The 17,419-nt window shown below is 42.7% G+C and overlaps 1 protein-coding gene across 1 annotated transcript in view; it reads right to left on the bottom strand.

The window, feature by feature from the left end:
- Positions 1 to 8,624: 8,624 nt before the first annotated feature.
- The window catches only part of PLEKHG4 (pleckstrin homology and RhoGEF domain containing G4), a 341,909-nt gene continuing 333,114 nt past the window's right edge, over positions 8,625 to 17,419 (bottom strand). The window contains 1 exon segment of the mRNA XM_029608782.1: positions 8,625 to 9,574. Coding sequence (XP_029464642.1) covers positions 9,569 to 9,574 — 6 coding nt within the window. The 3' untranslated portion in view covers positions 8,625 to 9,568.

The raw sequence follows: 17,419 nt of genomic DNA, 5'->3' as shown, positions 1-17,419 counted from the left end.
CTTACAATTTCACAAAAAAAAAAGATAGCAATTTTGGGTAAATAAGGCTGCAGCTTTATTGTGTAACATAGGAACCAAGCAATAACAAAGAATACCAGTTCCCCGAACCCAGAAGCCTGGGCGTCCCCCAGCACCAGGGAGCACCTGCGCCCCACCTGAGGCTCAGACTTCTTCTGGCGTACCACTACCACCACAGACAAAGACTCTCCCTTACCATGACCCAGCAAGGGGGGGGGGGGGGGACCCAAGGGTAAAACTACCCATGGCCTTCCCTGGCCATATATCCAACATGCAGCCCCCAGTACATCAGCGGCCACCCTCAACTCCAACATCAGATGATTAACTGCCACTTAGAGAATACCCACTGCACCAACCAACAAACTGGCCCCCACACTGCGACCAAAGAAGCAAATGTACAGCATACAAAGCGTCAGAAAACCAAAAGGGAGGGAGGGCTATCTTGTGTTTGTTGAGCCAGACAAAAGCAAGTCTCCAACAGCTATCCTGCACATATAGCAAGAAAATTCAAACCTCAAGACATGCCTCTCCAGAACTTACTATCAGCGGCAACTCACGCCTGGCGACAACCCTTCCCATCTCATTTCCAGCCCCAATCTGTCTTTCTTTGGGTTGCGGAGAGAGAAGTATGGGCTGGGCTTGGCCCCATGTTAATTACAGCAGCCAAGACTGGTGGCTCGACCGCCTCTCAATTACAATTGTTCAGCTTTCACAGCAGAAATCACAGTTTGTCAAATAAGGACACTTTATGAAAGTAAAACACTTTTATTAAGAAATGCAATTCAAAACGGAAAAAACAAACATGTTTTAAGCCAGCATAATGAAAAAATCTTCCAGAAACGCAGAAACATTGCCACAGAATAAGTGGAAACATTAAGAATTATAAAAACACTGCTCATAGTCCCTTGTGTTGGTAGGGAAGGGTTGAAGTGCAAACAGCTGGACTATTTTAAATCCTTTGATAACACAAATCTTTATTTATATTTTCATGCTAGACTTTTCAGGGGACTTCATGAAATTTCTTTGTAAGTTCAGTAAGAAGCACATAAACTCATCTGTCATTGCCCCATCCTTTTATGAAAGTACTAAGAAAACTAAACAATCAATGGATTGAATTAACAATTTTATAAAAATAAACATATTTACACAATTTATCAGAAGACTAGATAATATGGTTGTTCTGCAAAAGTAGTTAATACAAAGAAGATATATGGTATTCATTATAAAACAGTTAAGAAATATCAAGTGATGTCAGTTTGTCAGTTATGTGACCACACATTTACTTTCTTCATTGCACAATGAACATAGCAGGTCGACTTTTAACAATGCCTGATGACATCATAGGTAGGCTCGATATGAAAAATTTCGAGTTTTTATTTAACTTTAAAAGTGAAAATGCATGTTTATAGATTCAGGACTTCTTTTACGTTGATCTTCTTTAACAAATCATCTTGTATGTTATGGTTTATGTACAGAACATCCTATAAAACATGAAAGTATGTCTAATCTTGGAGTTCCTCTAACAATGTTTGCCCTATTTTTATGCAAAAATTAGGGGTCTTTGATCCAATAGTCTTCCTGGTATAATTCCACTCTATAAAGGCAGATCAAACGACTAAATTAGTTATATCTACACTAACTAATTTAGAGTATTTTTGAATAGGGAAATTAGTGTACAGAGATATCATATAAAAAGAATAGATAGACCCAGCTCCAGGTAATAAAAGCATGGTTGATACTTGTGGCTCTCACTCAGAAATGCTCTGAGATAAAGGCACCAATAGAAATAGAAAAATACAAGCTAACATAGCTTCAAGTAGTTGGTTTGTATTTCTAGCAACAATGAGAAAGTATATAAAGCCAAACCAGTAACTCTACTGTATCCCTCTGCTGGAAGCCCTGAAATGAAAGGAAATTAAGTACTAAAAAGGAACGTCCTGTTAACTGAGTTATTGCACAGTGAAAAGACAATACAAAACCCACAAAGACGGAAATTTTCAAGCTGGTACATGTGCGCACATTTATTGGCCTGCGCCCAGGAACTCAGCTATTTTATAACTTGCAGGCATAAATGCATGAATGTTATAAAATAGTCTGGTCATGTGAACATGCGTGCCAAATTTTAAGTGGGCACGCGCATGGGCGCAATCCCGCTTCTACCATGTAAACTGGGGGATTTTAAAAGGGGTGCGCAGAGACAATATTCCCAGTTTTACCTATTCATCCTTACTTCACCCAAACCCCCTAGTTTACTAGCCTTCACTCCCCCCAGTTATCTCCGACCCTTAAAACTCCACAGACCCGCCTGTTTTTATTTATTTTTTAACTTACACGTCATCCATAGCAGAAGTAAAGTTACATAGCAGGGGGCCTTGGCACATGCTGCATCGCATAAGTATTTACACGCAGATCTCAAGTTCATGCCCCCAAATGCCCATGCTCCGCCAGACTATTCCTCACCCCTTTTTGAAAACGTCTGAGATGTACATGCATCTTGGCAGCTTTTAAAATCTACTTTGCGTGTGGAGCACAACATATTCACACATCCCCTAATTAATGCATGCATCAGGCTTTTAAAATTAATCTTAAAGTATTCTAATGTTGTTAGTTTAAGGCTACCTTGATTGATAACACCATACAGAAAAAAAAAACATTCTTAATGTCATTTCATATGTGAGGCAATAAAGGGATTCTGAACAGTAACTGAACAAATATTTTTCTTTTTAATTCATATACTACTTTTAACCAATATGTGGTCCAATTCAAGGAAAAGACTAGCTACACTCATATATATATACATAGATTTGGTCAGGAGGACAAGAATTGTTAGGTCCACTAGGCACAGTAAAACATGGGCAAAGGAAAAAATGATTTAGCAGTCAGGGAGCTACACCACCAAAGCAGTGTGAAGGTCTCCAATGGGACGCAATAAAACAAAACTGATTCCACCATGCAGTGACTCATTATATATTATTTGAAAGTACAAATAGTAATATTTATCCATATCATGTCAATATTTTCTTCCATTATTAAAAAACTATTTTTAATAGTTTTTTAATTTAATAGTTTTTTAATTTAATAGTTTTTAAATTTAATTTAATAGTTTTTTAATTTAATAGTTTTTTAATTTAATAGCATATCCAGCATAGCTCCCTGCTTCAACGGCAGGGGAGAAGAAAAACAACCAATAAGGGCTGAATAACATAGTCTGGGTAAAACAAATAAGCATGGGTGTAGCTTGCTTATTGCGGCGGTTACTTCCCCTACTACCCCTAACTAATCAAGCTAGATATTTCACTTGGATGCAGCTCCATCACTGCTCTCTACATTAATGGTGGGGGTGGAAGGGAAATAGAACCAAAGAGCTAAGACAAACAGATAAGTATGAGAAAAAAATGAGGGAAGCTTGCTGGGCAGACTGGATGGGCCATTTGGTCTTCTTCTGCCGTCATTTCTATGTTTCTATTGGAAACATCCCTGTCTCCATCTTATTCTATGCCTCCATCTGCCACCAACACTTTAGGGTAGATTTTAAATGCCCGGGGCGCATAAATACCAGCCTTTATGCGCGTGGCTGGGCCTTACGCGTGCTGGGCGAATCTTCCAAGAGGCCCGACCACGCGCGTAAAGGCTGGGATGCGCTCAAGTACAGGGCCTCGTGGAAGGGGCATGCCAGAGGGCGTGTTTTGGGTGGGGAGGGGCGGGGCAGGTGGTGGGCTAAGACAGCACCATTGTTCGCTATCCTGGAGCCTCATGCACTGGCTGGCTGCTGGCGCGCGCAAGTTACTTCAGGTCGGGCCCTGAAGTAACTTGTAAAATAATAGGTAAAAACATTTAAAATTGGTTTTTAGAGGATGGGGAGAAGAAGGGAAGAGGAAGGGAGGTTAGGGTAGAGTAGGGGGTAGGAATTGGAGCGGACTGGGAGGGAACTGGGGAAGGCCCCAATGCTTCGCCGCACGAAAATAGCAAAAATGTACCCCACTGCCCCTGATTTTGTAACATGCACGCACCAGGGCATGCATGTCATAAAATCGCGTGCGCACATAGACGCATGTGTGTTATCTTTTAAAATTCTACTCCTTAGCTTTTATAAATAAGAGCCAAGGAGAGGGCAAATTGTTATTTTATGATTTTTTTCCCCAACAGCTTCCTACACGTGCAGATGATTTTTAAACCTTTCTTTGCTGGAAAACTCTTGCAGATTTTATTAGTACAGTAAATAAATGCTACCAATGCTTACCATAGCTGTTTGTGATTTTGGAAGCTATTATTTTTCAAAATCAGTCCTTTTTAAATGTTAACATATTGTAATAAATGGAAATATTATTACAGATAGATATATATAAACGCCTGCAATCATATCAAAAGCCAAGTTCCACTATCATAATACTGTTAGACTATTACTAGTAACATATTACAAATATAACAATAAAGGACTGATTATTAAAAAGACATAGCCAAAATTGCCATCTCAGTGTTCATTAAAGGTAAATGGGTCTCTTCATAAAGTGAGAGATGCCTTAAACTCCTTCACTGCAGGTCCCCTATATAGAAGACTATCAGGAAATACACCAGGCACTCTTGTTTCTGGTTGGTTGTCCAGTATTATATTGCTGTCAATGAAATCATAATTGGTATGGGGCATTCAGATCTAGAGGTCAATTATAATGGTTATTAAAATTCTGCTACTTCCAAGGACACCAGGAAACAGCTGGAAAATTGGAAAAATCTCAACTTAACAGTGAATCAACAACTGTATATAGTCCATAGTGCTTCTTGTCTTGAACTGCTGGATTGATTTCTGAAATATTGCATAGCGCATGGAGAATACTTTTCTTTTAGAGAGTAATTTTGTAACAGCCCACATAGTTAACTTTGCGCATAAGTTAACTTTGAAAATCCTCAAGTAGTTTGGCAAATACACACACACACACAAACACATATTGGGCCGGACTGCGCGTGCGGGGTACATTTGTGCGCACTACCCGGCGTGCAAATGTACGCCCAATTTTATAATATGCGTGCGCAGCCGCGTGCATGTTAAAAAATCTGGGGTTGGCGCATGCAAGGGGGTGCACACTAATGCCAGAGGCCTCGGTCCCACCCCCTTTCACAAAGCCCCGGGACATACGCGAGTCCCGGGGCTTTGTGAACCCTTTTAAAATCCACCCCATTACGTGAGTAACCCTTTTAAAATCCACCCCATTACCTCTTGCAAAGTTACACCTGCACCCCAAGAAGGGCGTAACTTGTGAAGGGTAATTTATGCACATTCTTGTTAAAATAAAAAAAGTATGCGCATAAGTTGCAACTCTGACCCAGAACACCTCATCTCAGTGTGTGTAAAAATATGCATGAAACTGGGTAACTTTTACAAGTTTTGAGCTTGGGTCAATTTTAGAAAAGCTATTTATGTGCATAAATGGCTTTGAAAATAAACCCCTTTGGGGTACAAATAATGAATGCTATACCATTTAACGCACACTATTTTCCCTTTTGGGAGTAATTTAGTACCAATTTGAAAATTATTGCAGAAAAATTACCGCCTTAGGGGTAGATTTTAATAGGTGCGTGAGCGCAAGGGGGGGACAGTTTTGCAAAACTTGCGCAGTGACACATCCCGGCCTTCCCTAGTTCCCTCCTAGTCTGCTCCAATTAAGGAGCAGACTGAGAGGGAACTTCTCTACCCCCTACCCTAACCTCCCTTCCCCTTCCCCTCTCCTCCCCAACCCCTAAATCCAATATTTATTTTTTTTACCTTTGATGAGCAACTTACTTCAGCTCCCGAGCTGAAGTACGTTGCATGTGCCAGCAGCTGGCTAGTTCGCGAGGCTCCAAGACAGCGAACAATGACGCTATCCCGGCCCGCCCGCCCGTTGGAGGCCTGGCTCTTGTGCTCATAATGAGGGTTATGCGTGCGGCCAGGTCCCTTCTAAAATGCCCGTGGCGTGCGCAAGGCCCGGCCGTGCACATAACCCCTGGATTTTATGTACATGGTTTTTTTTTAATTGACCCGTTAGAGAGTAGCTTTCATGGGGGTACATAAAACCTGGTTTTGTGTGTATAAATTGCTGTTTTAAAATTAACCTGGGCTGAGTGTATGTAAAAGTAACCAAGTTTCATATATATTTTTACATGTATAGAGAAGAGGCGTTCCAGGAGGCGGAATTACAAATTACGAGCATTCTTTTTTATTTAAAAAAATATCTGCATTAAGTTACCCCATACAAGTTATGCCCTTCTTGAAGCAGATGTAACTTTGGGTATGTACTTAGCCAATTACTTGAGGCCTTTCAAAGTAAACCTGTGTGTATGAATTTGCTTATAAAATCCTTGGTAAATTCTGTGTGTACATCTTAAACTAAAAAAAAAGCTACACAGATCTAGGGGCCAATATACTAAAGTGAATTAACACTGGCCATTAATGAGCATTAATTAGCCCCTATTAAGGACCTATGTTAATGGCAAACAAATAAATTTTGTATTCATTTATGTGCATTAAAATTAGTGTGTTAACATGGAAGGGATCACAAAACTTTACATCTTACATAGGTATAGCTAAGATTTTGTAATTAATACCAGTATTAACTTTAGCATCTTTTAACATGCATTATTATGTGCTAATATGTATTGGGTTGTTTTGCATAGTTTTGCATCTCATTAGCATAGGTTTTGCATTAAAACTCTCACAAACTAACATACATGAACTAGATTAGATGCCTGAACAGCACTTTTAAGGTACGTTAATGCTTGTGAAAGCAGTAGCATACTTTAGTACACTGGTTCCAAGAATGGTAAAGCAGTAACCCTGATCAATAAGTACAGATCTTGAGCAGCAAGCAGAGATTTACAATGATTTACATGTTCTATTTGGATATTCTTTGCAGTAAATTATAGTTTACAATTAGTTCATAATATAGATATTGTGAGATGTGGTCTCTGTACTTTTTACACAATACAAGTATTCTCGATATGTGAGCTCTGTGCAGTTAAATTTGAAAATATTAAGATGACAAATTTCAGACATTTATGGGGGTAAACAATGATTTACTTGAGTAAATTGGCTATCAGTACGGTTAAAAGTACAAGTGATGTTCCACATCCTTCATGATACATTTAGGTAGGCATTCTCTAAGGCATGTTTTGGAGAGAGAGAGAGAGAGAGCGAGAGAGCGAGCACCTTACTATAGTGCCTATGCCCTAGACAGGTATTTTAACCCCTATGGGAGGGCCACCTACTAACTCGGGGTGGGGATTAGGTATGAGCGTCGGGGGTTGGGGGCCACTTTCGCATTCCACATGAGACCTACGGAAAGAACAGTGGTCTCTAGTGAAGATTTGCTGGCCGTCGGAGTGAGGAAACTCACTCCAAGAGGAGATTTGGGCTACGTTCTCTCAACCTAGCTTGATGGACACTCTACAACAAGCTAGGTGGAGAGAACGTAGCCCAAATCTCTTCTTGGAGTGAGTTTCCTCACTCCGACGGCCAGCAAATCTTCACTAGAGACCACTGTTCTTTCCGTAGGTCTCATGTGGAATGCGAAAGTGGCCCCCAACCCCCGACGCTCATACCTAATCCCCACCCCGAGTTAGTAGGTGGCCCTCCCATAGGGGTTAAAATACCTGTCTAGGGCATAGGCACTATAGTAAGGTTCTCTCTCTCTCTCTCTCTCTCTCTCTCTCTCTCTCTCTCTCTCTCTCTCTCTCCTCTCTCTCTCTCTCTCTCTCTCTCTCTCTCTCTCTCTCTCTCTCTCTCTCTCTCTCTCTCTCTCGCCTTTACTGGCCTGTAGTGCAGTCCGTACCGCAAATTTCAGGGTTGTAGATAGCAGCCGTTTCGCCGCACATGATAAACTGGTTCCCGCTTTGCATATGCTCTGCCCCCTGAATACTAATTTGCAATCGCATGAACAGCTGTTAACGCGATTTGTGAATTTATCGCACGCGGTAAACTGCTTTGAAAATGAGGCCCTATGTGTCCTTTTGGAGGTAATTTTGCACCAGTTTTCAAAGACAAACTATATGCATGCTTTCGTTTTGAAAATTATTCCAGGAAAACTACCCGCAACAAATTTATACCTGCTAAGTTATGCAGGTAGTTTTCCCAAGAAAATTTCCACACATACTTATTAAAATTTACAAGCATGCATGTCAGTGTAATCCCCTCTCCATCCCCGCCCCTGGAATATCTCTTCACAGTGTGGGTAAAGTTACACATGTAGTGGCACAAGGTGTGTAAGTTTACCTGCACACAGGGAGGGCAATTTTCTGTGAATACAGCAGCAGTTTATCTGTGGAAGTGGCTTTGAAAATAACCCTCCCTGTGTAGAAAGTGGCCTTTGCACAATTCTGCGCACTTTAGTACTTCGGCCTGTATGTATGTTATTTTTCATAGAAAAAATACCTACACAAAAAGCAGGAATTTCAAATTGAAAGTACAGGCTATGTTCTCTTTGAAACTGATGCGAAGCCCACAGATAAAAAATACCCATGGACTTTGTCTGAAAGTGGGCAGTTTGAAAATTGCCCCAAAGATATTTGGTTCAAATGAAAGAAAAATGTCAGTTGGGTATCCAAAAAGGAAGGGACCACTCACACTGACATTGAAATTATTTTAAATTTCACTTTATTTTACAGTACACATTTGTACCTTCTCCAATATGCTCTCTTGTATATGTTCTGGCCCTATTTTCTTATTAAAATGTTGTTCAGTCTTTGAATTTCCAGACATTTCTTGTACCTCAGATGGCACATGCTACCATTGGTGATGTGTTCATCTAGCAAACATTACATGGGAGGCATCCTGTTTTATTGCCTAACATCAATCCCAGTGTCTCCTGTAACTGGTGGAGCTCTTCAGTGAATAACATGCAGTGACTGTGATTATGAACTCCTAAACAAAGAAACAACACAGTCACAGCCACATTGTCCTAAGGAGCAACTCTTTAGAACCAGGACATTAGCTTCATTCACACACATGTATTAATCAATAAATTATTTCTATTCTAGGCACAACTATGGCAAACATAAGACATATACTATGTCAAATTCCAGTTCAACATAAAAATTGCACAGAAAGTTATTCTACTGCATTTTAAAATACATTTACATGCTTTTAACCAACTTTATAAAATATGCAGCTTACAAAATGAACAATGTAAATTATAACAAATTATGTACAGAGTTTGTAAAATATTTCATTTCCAAAGAACAGATGTATGACTAAGAGTCATTCAGTCCATCTTCAACTAAAAATATATATGGTCTCTTCAGTTAATACCAATGAAGGGTCCATCCCTACTGCAGTAATAGAGTGTAACTAATGCCTTAAAGGCTCATTACAAGGAATGTAAGAGGGCACATCACTATTATTGTTCAACAGATATATATGTGTGTGTGTGTGTGTAAGGGGAGACCCTATTGCTAGTAATTTCAGGGGCCCAAGTCATTGATCTATTTTATCATAGAGTATCATTATCTGCTCAAACATTATTCCTGAATTCTTCTTCTCCTGAGATCTGTTGATCCTTAGTATTTTCCAGAAAAACATTGCTTAAACCTAAAACACAGCAGAAAGAAACACAAATTACTTGCAGTGCAAAAATTTGAGTCATTGTGTAGAGAGAACTTCAAACAAGCCTCCATTTTTCAGTGTATATAAAACAATTTGAGTAGCACAGACTGTATTTGCATTATAGGGTACTTGTAATAAGTTTAATTTTAATTTTTTTATTTTGTTGTATGCAGTAGATAAAATGCATTTGTTAGAAAATGGAATAAGTTTCCAAATTCCAGTCACATACAAAATATTAAAATCCTTTTTAAACACCGTGCTTTCCAAGGGGCAATACCATTTCACAATCAGTTCAGTGTACTGCTGCAGATTTCTCTATACATCTGTCCATGCAGAGAGCCTCAGTGTGCTGCTACAATCATCTCTTCATCTCTGTCCCTAGAGCTAACCCGTTACAGTAATGCTGTAATTTGCTCTCCATGTCTATGCCCGCAGCACAATTGTCAGCATGTTGCTGCAATCCTTTCTTCATCTCTGTCTCTGCATATCTAGTGTCATCTTTATTTCCAATTGTCAAACTTTTGTAGCCACAGCCATGCCATATTTTAAAGACAGCAAAATAGGTGGCAATGGGGATGCAACTGGAAGGAAAATATGCCCTAGAAACAGAAAAGCACCATTAAGGAGGCAATTTTCAAACTGTCCTCATTGAGACAAAGTCCATGGGTACTTTTATTCCTGGCCATTGCACTAATTTTCAAAAGAGAAAGCAAATGTTGCTTACCTGATGTAACAGGTGTTCTCACAGGACAGCAGGATGTTAATCCTCACAAATGGGTGACATCGAGGATGGAGCCCTGTACGGAAAACTTTTCTGTCAAAGTTTCAACAAGCTTTGACTGACACTGGCACACTGAGCATGCCCAGCCTGCAATTATCCCTGTGAGCCACAGGTGTCTCCCTCAGTCTCGTCTTATAGCTAAAAAGCGCAAGCGAAACTAAAATAAAAGTATACAGACCCAACTCCGCGGGGTGGCGGGCGGGTTTCGTGAGGATTAACATCCTGCTGTCCTGTGAGAACACCTGTTACATCAGGTAAGCAACATTTGCTTTCTCACAGGACAAGCAGGATGGTAGTCCTCACAAATGGGTGAGTACCGAGCTGAGGATGCCCGGGAATGCACCAGATACACCGCAGATGCGCAAAGGCGTAACGACTGAGGTGGAAATGGGAACGGAGGGCATCCGCAACACCATAATGGGTTCGTGGAAGGATGTTGGGTAGTGAATTGAAAAAAGTAAGAGTAGGCGGACTGGCCAAACATGGAGCATGCCGGCTAGTCAAATGTAAGCAATAATAGGCTGCGAAGGTATGGAGAGGACTCCAGGCTGCAACCTGATAAAAAAGTACAAGCAGCAGTAACCAAAGGGAAGCTGTTAAGGCTAAGACGGACACAACAGTATGTGGATACCCACAGTGTTGTAGTGAAATGTCTGCTTGTTGGTAGGAAAGGAAATATAGACCACTTAATCAGAAGGATTAGGTCTGTGTGGCCACTGGAAGTAGCAGCTTGACCCTTGCATGAAGGAAAGAGTCAAGTGGAATTCACATGGAATGCAGTGCAATGTAGATAGAATGTAAGCGCAGCATTACTGTCCAGGAATGTGGAAAACCCAGTCTCTCCCTAGGGCGAGAGAGAGAGGCTAGGAAAAATTAATAGAGTATTTCCTGAGGAAAGGAGATACAACATCTGCCTGAAAAGGATAGAAAGTTGAATGCGTAGAACTACTCAGTGGCAGAGGAACGGAGTCAGGTGAGTATGGAAAGAGTGCATAACTCACGGACCCTGCTGGCAGGAATGACATTAAGAGGGAAAGAAGTTCCCTTGCCAAACTGTGGAAGAGAGGAATGGAAAGGCTCAAACGTAGAATGTATGAGACTTATAAGGAGAATATATATGTTCATTCCGTGATTAGAGAAATAGAGGCGGCTTGATCAGTGGATAATCCATGGTAAGCCAACTCAGAGAGGATTACCGAAAACGGGAACCCAACTCCCAAAACGATACACCTCCTAAGAGAAAGGTGTATCTATGTGGAGGATGTCTGGAGAACAGAATCCGAGGGAGTAAGAAAAAATGGTGGAAAAGTAAAAGGGGTAATACCTCTTTTTTTTTTTTTTTTTTTTTTTAGCGTCAGGAGGTAAAGCCTGCCATATTAAACGGCAAGATTTATGTTTAGAAGGTTTTGTGACGCTACCAGAACCTAAGAACATCAGTAAGTCTATGATTTGGGACTGACTGGTGAGAGAATAAAAGGTTACTGATATGATGGATTGAGAAGTATGGGAAAGCATACTGATCTCAGTCAGGGAGTGGGGAAAAGAATACTGAACCCCATCCCAGTTCAACATTAGAAGAATGCTGGCTACGAGAGGCAGCAGAAGAGATATATTGAAGAGGCCTTTGATGGAAGAAAAGGCATCTAAGGGAACGCATAGGAAACATGTGTAGGGAGCAGAACCTGTGCATCGTATGGAATGATGCAGACGCAGAGGAAAGTTTAGTTAAACTCAGCGTTAAAAGATTTGCCCTGTACACATGTAATTGAGACCATTCGAGAGGATAGAACCTACGTGGAGAAGGTCAGATAGAGCGTTCATTAAATCTCTTAGATATGTGGCCCAAGGACGCATGAAGTGAACAAGGGCCAAGGGTAGAGCTGCGCAGCTGTCTAGCAGAGCAGCTAAGAGGTTGTGCGTGCTTATGAGTTGGAAAGCACATTGTCCCTATGCTGTCTGTCTGTATGCACAAAGAATTGTTGCAAAAGCAGTATTGGAAGGCATAAGGGCATAACTCATGGGTGCAACGTCCAGGACGTTTATGAGAAACTATGCTGGAGTGCAATAGATGCATAATGGGTTGACAGCTTTCAGGAGAAACTTTATAACCCTAAGGAATTGCGAGCATGAGTCAAAGGAGACTAGGTCCTAGTTCGAACTGGGATAAGAATCAGGGACGAAAGCAATGAAACCACTTAGGTCCATTGAGTATAGAATGTCACTGAATATAACCCATAGCAGTTTTGAATTATGAGAAAAATGCATAGTGGGAAGAAACCCCATAGCCCAACCATGAAAATTTGAAAGGCTGAGGTTATGGAAAATATGCGCAGGGACATATAACAATGTATCAGAATGTCTGTGCGCATGCTGGACAAGAGGGTCTTAAGACTGTGGTGTCCAGAAGTGTTACAGAAGGGATTTATGGCAGTGACAGTAATCCCAGTTAGTAAATGTATAGTGAGTCCTGAAAAAAGTGAGAGCTCCTTGCATGTACTGAAAGTGGTTAGCAGTAGTCTATGCAAGGAAAGTGAATGATGTTACACTCCGCAGAGAAAACAGCATTCACCAACAGTGATGCAAGAGACAGTTCACTTACCGAAGCTGGTGCCGGCGGCAGAGCTTGGGGTTGTAATGTTGACTCACCATAAAGCACATAGAAACATTAAAATAATGTACTTACTGCAGTATGGAGTGATGGTAACCAAAGATACCATTGTACCTGTGACGTCTAAAGAAAGTTGGATTTTCTTAGGTCCAGGATGTGCGGAGAGTAACTATTTTCTGTTAAAAGAAAGAATAGTGCAATTAAAACTCCCCAACCCCCCTCCCTTCTCCCCTCTGCACTTCGTAGCGCCTGGGGGAGTGTACCGGGACTTTGGTACAAGGTGGGGTGGCCGCTCTGATATCTGACCAGATGGGAGACCAAGAGGTGTCCCAATGGAGGATATCATGTAGGCTCCTGCAGGTGTGTGAGCGGTAAGTGGTACCTGCATTTCTGTATGCTGTACAAGGAGACACTGAGACCTGTGGCCAGGCCTCAAGGTGGACTTGTACATGGGGCAATGGTTGCTGAATCTCATGTTTAGCAGATCAGCCAATGCAGCTGGACCTTGGTTGGGAGGGAACCAAGAGTCAGAGCATTGGTCGGCACAGGGACTTGTTACTGACAAGAGAAGAAGCCCTGCTGCAATCCCAAGAAGATAGAGGGGTTCTCCTGATATTGTGGCTAACATAGCTAACATAGTGATATGTGACACTAATACAGTTCTAAAAGGCACATGACCCAGAACTTTTCGAACCACGGTCCGAATGGGAGAACACAACTCTATGGGAATGCCGCCGAAGCGGGTACTTACCATCCGACGTGGATCGCCGCAAGACGAGCCGGTGAAGATTGTTGACCCCGACGGTCTCCGGAGTCCTCGAGGGTAAGGCCGGGGACGTAAGCGTCCATCTCGCTCTGAAACCCGGTATGGTGGCACAGGTACAGAGGAGACAGGCCAGGCGTGAGTGGCGTTTAGACTGCTAAGTGTAACAGATGGCCATAGTCCCACACCACTTGACGGTGGGGCACGCCAGGAACAGAGGAGCCCTAACGGAACTCATGTTCCCTTCCCTCGTCACAGCGGCTCGATGTGTCGTGACGCCAATGCAGAAGCTGTCGGACCTGGATCCGGAAGTTCTGGATCACCAAGGACTGCCAAAACTGTAGGAACAGTGCTGATGGCAGTGGTGATGTCGCTCTGCCCGAGCGTTGTCCAGCCTGGGGAAGGATGGCACCGATGTGCTGGATGGCGTCAGCGGCGGACGATCACGATGTCGGCGATGATGGGTGCCACGGTGCTCGGCCCGGTCTTTCCCCAGCGCCGAGATGGAAGCCCTCGTCGTCCTGGAAGGCGATCGATGACGAACTGTCAGCACGCCTGCTCTGCTCCTGACACAATGGAGTGTCTTAAGCTAATACGGGGCTTAAAAAAGAACCCAAAGCGTGGAGCAATGTGAGGAGGCGAGGGTATTATGTGGCGGTGCTATGTCGGTATTGACGATATTGAAGGCAACCTAAGGGGCTTCGAGGATATCATCAAAATGGGTATGAAAAATTGTCGATGACTGGCCAGGAGAATGATGACAGTGACGGGCACTGACAGCAGTGGCATAGGTATCTTTGAAACGATGTGGAATCGAATAATCGAAAAACATTGCCGTTATTGAAAAAGATACCGGCATCGACTGAGTCGAAGTCGAATTAATAGGGCGTCAAGGACACCGAAGGAAAACGGAGGTGTCGAGGGCATCGATGCATGGAGGCGGGCATTTATGCCGTTTGTGGCATGGCCACGGGCATCAACTATAGGGCCACAGACGTTGACGGTATCGATTTGGACAGACTCAGATTTCCAAGTGTACATGGCATCGGTGCCCCAGACACGTGTGTCGGTGGCATCGATATGGACACGTATGGAATCGATGGCATGGATCTCCCAGTCGATGAATTCCATCCCGGCATCAACGCCAGTCCTGGAATCGGCATGGGCATCGATGCCAGCCATAAGGCTGGCATTGGCATCAACGCCCATCCACGGAATCGAGCCGGCATGGATATCCACCGATGGGACCCACCTGGGCATCGAATTTCACTGATGGGAGCAGCCTGGCATCGACTGCCCTCGATGGATGCATTCTAACATAGATGCCCATGGATGAAACACCTGGGCATCGGTGTCCATCGATGCAAAAGGACCCGGCACCGATGCCATCGACGGACGGCCATCCGGCACCAATGCCATCGATGGACAAGCCATCCGGCACCGATGTCCACCGATGGGGACCATCCGGCATCGATGCCCACCGACGAATCGATGTGGCACCGATGCCCCCCGATGGAAAGGGCTGGACATCGGTGGGGAGGATGGGGCATTGATGGCATCCCCAAAAGGGGGGGTGGCATCGATGAAGTGACCCTGGGATCGTTAAAAAGTGTCTCGGGCAGCGGTGGCGGCGACCCGAGTATGCATGGCAGTGACTAACAGCGTGTGCGTCAATGGCATGCATCCAGGTAGGGACGGCACCGAGGAAGCCCAAGGAAAAAAAACAGTGCGTAGGAGGAAAAAGCCTGGTAGCACTGAAAAGCAAAAAACATGGATAAAGGCATCAGGGCACCGTGGGGGGAGGGGCGCTGATGACATATAAAAGCCCAGGGCGGTTTAGGCGGGTCCCGGTGTAGCGATAGGGTATCGACTGCGTGAGGGTACCAGGGAACGAAGGACTTGAAGCTACAGAGGTCCTAAGTTAAGGAAAAAATCCCTACCCCACTAGCATAAGCAAGCAGAGTGTCACAGAGATACTCGCAAGCTGTTTAAAGCTAACTGAAAAATGGGGGAAGGGAAGGCTTCAGTCAGTTAACAGCCTTAAGATAGTGACAGGAACCGACCGAAAAATAAGAATTAGTACTCACCGAGCGTCGTAAAAACGTACGTGGAGGGAGACCTGTGCAGGGAAAAGTGTTTTTTGAAGTGAAAAGTTAAGTGTTTCCATGAGGTAATTAGTTAAAAAAAAAATCCTCACAGAGCTCCAACCGCTATGCTGACTGCAGAGCGGAAAAAAGAAGACTGAGGGAGACACCTGTGGCTCACAGGGATAATTGCAGGCTGGGCATGCTCAGTGTGCCAGTGTCAGTCAAAGCTTGTTGAAACTTTGACAGAAAAGTTTTCCGTACAGGGCTCCATCCTCGATGTCACCCATTTGTGAGGACTACCATCCTGCTTGTCCTGTGAGAAAGTACATGGTTACTTTCACTTTGAATGTTTCAGCAGAAGTAGCACACCTCTGGACATTTGTGAGAGCTTTTTCCATGGTAAGTATTGCACTTAGAGTTGAAAAAGCAATCTACAGGTGTTATTTTCCTCCCTTGACTTAAACATGCCCACAGGAAGCCATCCTCTAAGTGTGGCTAAAGTACTCTTTGAGTAGAACACCACTGATTCTTTAAGCTCTGTATTGAGGGAGAGCAATGCACATCAAATGATATTACACATGTAAATGGCTTTCACAGTTGTGGTCCTGAAACAATCCTAGAGTACTGCAAGGCACTACTTGTGCCAACAGTTGTTACCCTAAATTTATGCAGAGATTCTTAGAGAGAGCATGCATTTTATTTTTAATGATGATGATATTATATCACTAGAGTTATAGTTTGGTCAATGAGAATGTGGTCATGGTGGGGTAGATGAACTACTCATGGTATGGTAAACTCTGCAGCTGGTTTTTATGTGCAGGGTTCACTACAATAATCAAAGCAAAACTCTAGTATTTTATTGAATCTTTTAGGAAGAAGATTTCTTTGTGGATGGTAAGAGGTGATGTGAGATTTCTTCATGACACAAACCTGGAACATTTCCTTTATTAGCTGGCTCTCCAAATTTTGGCTCTGGTCAGAGTGAATACAATTTGGGAGCCCATAATGTACAATATTGGTTCCACAGCACTTTTTTATCTGTTCTTTTGTGGGAAAAGCTGGGGCATATCTGATAAAATTATATTACCACCAAGATGTTATAGCTGATACTGCTATCATTCTTCACAGAAAGAAAGTCAATACACATCAGATCAATTGGATCTTTGCTGATGGTGTTGGTTAGTTGTGCAAGTAGTGTTTTTCTCATAATGCATTTTCTGCAGGCTTCTACCTCAGCTGACAACAGAGCTTTCACCAATTCAGAACCGTGGTCAATTCTCAAAATGCACTTTCAGAACTTCTGAGTGATCCAGTGCAGCATGTCATTACTGAACACCAAACGGTTCCATTTTCTGAGAAAAATTGTCATCTGGGTGCTTTGATGAGATGGAGATAGCTAGTCTGTGGCAGTACCTAGCTTTCCATATTTCAGATAAAACTGGATCTTGTGCAAAGATGGTAGGCCATCTTCTTGCAGAGTGGCAGCATTTGTATATGCTACTAGAAGAACTATAGCTGACACACCTAATAAGTTTACTGCTTCTGTCACACTAGTGGGTTAACATAATGCCTTAATTTTATCTTCAGGCAC

The sequence above is a fragment of the Rhinatrema bivittatum genome, chromosome 7 (genome assembly GCF_901001135.1).
Source record: "Rhinatrema bivittatum chromosome 7, aRhiBiv1.1, whole genome shotgun sequence".
Classification (NCBI taxonomy): domain Eukaryota; kingdom Metazoa; phylum Chordata; class Amphibia; order Gymnophiona; family Rhinatrematidae; genus Rhinatrema; species Rhinatrema bivittatum.
Note: the sequence above shows the minus strand (reverse complement) of the source record. Positions and strands in the feature narration are given on the sequence as shown.